At 48.9% G+C, this 2,538-nt stretch overlaps 1 protein-coding gene across 1 annotated transcript in view; it reads left to right on the forward strand.

Moving 5' to 3' along the window:
- The window catches only part of snrpb2 (small nuclear ribonucleoprotein polypeptide B2), a 6,748-nt gene extending 5,004 nt beyond the window's left edge, over positions 1 to 1,744 (forward strand). The window contains exons 4-7 of the mRNA XM_008421428.1: positions 258 to 398; positions 495 to 530; positions 922 to 1,010; positions 1,508 to 1,744. Coding sequence (XP_008419650.1) covers positions 258 to 398; positions 495 to 530; positions 922 to 1,010; positions 1,508 to 1,667 — 426 coding nt within the window. The 3' untranslated portion in view covers positions 1,668 to 1,744. The remainder of the gene's footprint in view (positions 1 to 257; positions 399 to 494; positions 531 to 921; positions 1,011 to 1,507) is intronic.
- Positions 1,745 to 2,538: the final 794 nt, after the last annotated feature.

A 2,538-nucleotide genomic window follows, 5' to 3' on the forward strand; every position in this document is an offset into this window, starting at 1 on the left:
TGCTAACCTCTGTAGCCGCGGTGCTAACCTCTGTAGCCGCGATGCTAACCTCTGTAGCCTCAGTGCTAACCTCAGTAGCTGCTATGCTAACCTCTGTAGCCGCGATGCTGACCTCAGTAGCTGCTATGCTAACCCCTGTAGCCTTGATGCTAACCTCTGTAGCCGTGATGCTAACCTCTGTAGCCGCGATGCTGACCTCTGTAGCCGCGGTGCTGACCTCTGTAGCCGCGGTGCTAATCGGTTCTGCTCTCTTCCAGAGGATCCAGTACGCTAAAACCGACTCGGAGGTCATCTCTAAGATGAAAGGCACCTTCAGCGACAAGGAGAAAAAGAAGGAGAAGAAGAAGAAGGCCCAGGAGGCAGCGGCGGCAGCTAACGCCGCTAAGAAGCCTTTAGCGGTGAGTGACCCCTGCATGACCTCTGGCTGAGGTCACATGCTCCACACTTGGTTCCTTTCTGTTGGATCACAGCTGCTGTCCGTTTCCTCTCTGCAGACTCTGGCTGTGCCTGGACAGACACCTGCAGTTCAGGTAAGCCGTCTGAGCTCGGTTCTGGAGCTCGACCCGTCCGATCAGAACCCGGCCCAGAACATCCATGGCTTCAGTTTGGTTTACAGAAATCTGAACAGTGTGACTTAACCCAGTCCAGAGGTTCTGGTCTCAGTAGAACCCAAACAGCATCATGCAGGAACCCAGCAGCGGGTCGGGAGGTTCTGGTTCTGATTCTGCTTGTAGCAGGTTGGGCCGGCTCACGTTAGCCGCGTAAAAGAGCGTTCAGACACTGAAAACTATCGGAAACGATTTAGGTTCAGGTTTCGAGCAGATCAGGCTGTTCTGGGTGGAACGACACAAACTGGGTTGTTCAGAACCAACCTGTGGATGTTTTCGGGTCAGAACCAACCCGTCTCTTTTCTGTTCTCAGGTTCCAGACAATCCTCCAAACCACATCCTGTTCCTGAACAACCTGCCAGAGGAAACCAACGAGATGATGCTGTCCATGCTGTTCAACCAGTGAGTGCTCAGCTCCTGCAGACTAGCCAGCAGCAGTTAGCAAACACTGCTGAGCTCAGATCAGCTGGGAAAAACATCGAGGGGTTAAAAGAGGAGCCATGTTGGAATGACTTCCTGGAAGCAGAGCTTCAGAAAGAGACGGACGTTAAATCAGGTCCTGAGTGATTCATGTAATATTTTCTAACAACTGAAGGAAACAGTTACTGGAGTAAAACGATTCTGTGTCCCTGGAAAATGGATGATAATCACCCTTTAACATGAAGAAACGTCCAGCAGAAGCAGAGCAGAGTCCAACACGCTGCCGGATCGTAGCGCAGCGGCAGGAAAGTGTTTCTGGACAAAAACTTTAGTTTGTCTCCGTTTGAATGAAACATGGTTCAGGTCGTTAAGCCTGTGGCCTAATCAAAGGCTCTGCAGCTGAGCTAAGGGCCGCCCACCTGATTAGCATAATGACGTTGATGTCGGGTCTTAATGTTGCTCTGCGTCGGTTTCTGCAGGTTTCCGGGCTTCAAAGAGGTGCGTCTGGTTCCGGGGAAGCACGACATCGCCTTCGTGGAGTTTGAGAGCGAGACGCAGGGGGGCGTGGCCAAAGACGCGCTGCAGGGCTTCAGGATCACGGCCACCTGCGCCATGAAGATCACCTACGCCAAGAAGTAGCTGCTCCGCCGCACTCTGGACTCACTTTTACTGTTTCTTTTTGACGGATTTTTGTAAAATAAAGGAATTAAACGACTCGTCAGTTTGGTTTCTGCCTTCTGGGGCAAAATATTCATTCAGAAAATGTTTATTATAAATATGACAGGATGATTTTCTCCTAAAGGAAACAGTTTCTGTAAAATATTTATCAATATTTAGATCAAATCAGGAGTTTATGAGATGCAGAGGTTTATTTCTCTAATCTGAGCTAAACCAAAATGTTCTGGGAGGGCTTTTAATTTGAAAAGGCAGAACTGTAGATCTGTAAACAACATGGATGGAGCTGCTGGGATGCAGTCAATGCTAGTTCAGTTCCTCCACCTGGATCAGAACCAAACCATCTAATTCTATTTAACCTTCGATATATAGATTTACAGACAGATGAGTATCTGTAGATATCATGGCATGACTATATTGTCTTTGGTCAAGGTAGGAAAAAACCTAAGATCAGCAGCTGTTAGCGACCGGTAGCTGTTAGCAATCAGTAGCTGTTAATCAGCAGCTGTTAGCGACCGGTAGCTGTTAGCAACCAGTAGCTGTTAGCGATCAGCAGCTGTTAGCAACCATTAGCTGTTGGCAACCAGTAGCTGTTAGCGACCATTAGCTGTTAGTGATCAGCAGCTGTTAGCAACCATTAGCTGTTAGCAATCAGTAGCTGTTGGCGACCAGTAGCTGTTAGCGATCAGTAGCTGTTAATCAGCAGCTGTTAGCGACCGGTAGCTGTTAGCGACCGGTAGCTGTTAGCAATCAGTAGCTGTTAATCAGCAGCTGTTAGCGACCGGTAGCTGTTAGCGACCAGTAGCTGTTAGCGATCAGCAGCTGTTAGCAACCA

This window comes from Poecilia reticulata, linkage group LG1, assembly GCF_000633615.1.
Source record: "Poecilia reticulata strain Guanapo linkage group LG1, Guppy_female_1.0+MT, whole genome shotgun sequence".
Taxonomy (NCBI): domain Eukaryota; kingdom Metazoa; phylum Chordata; class Actinopteri; order Cyprinodontiformes; family Poeciliidae; genus Poecilia; species Poecilia reticulata.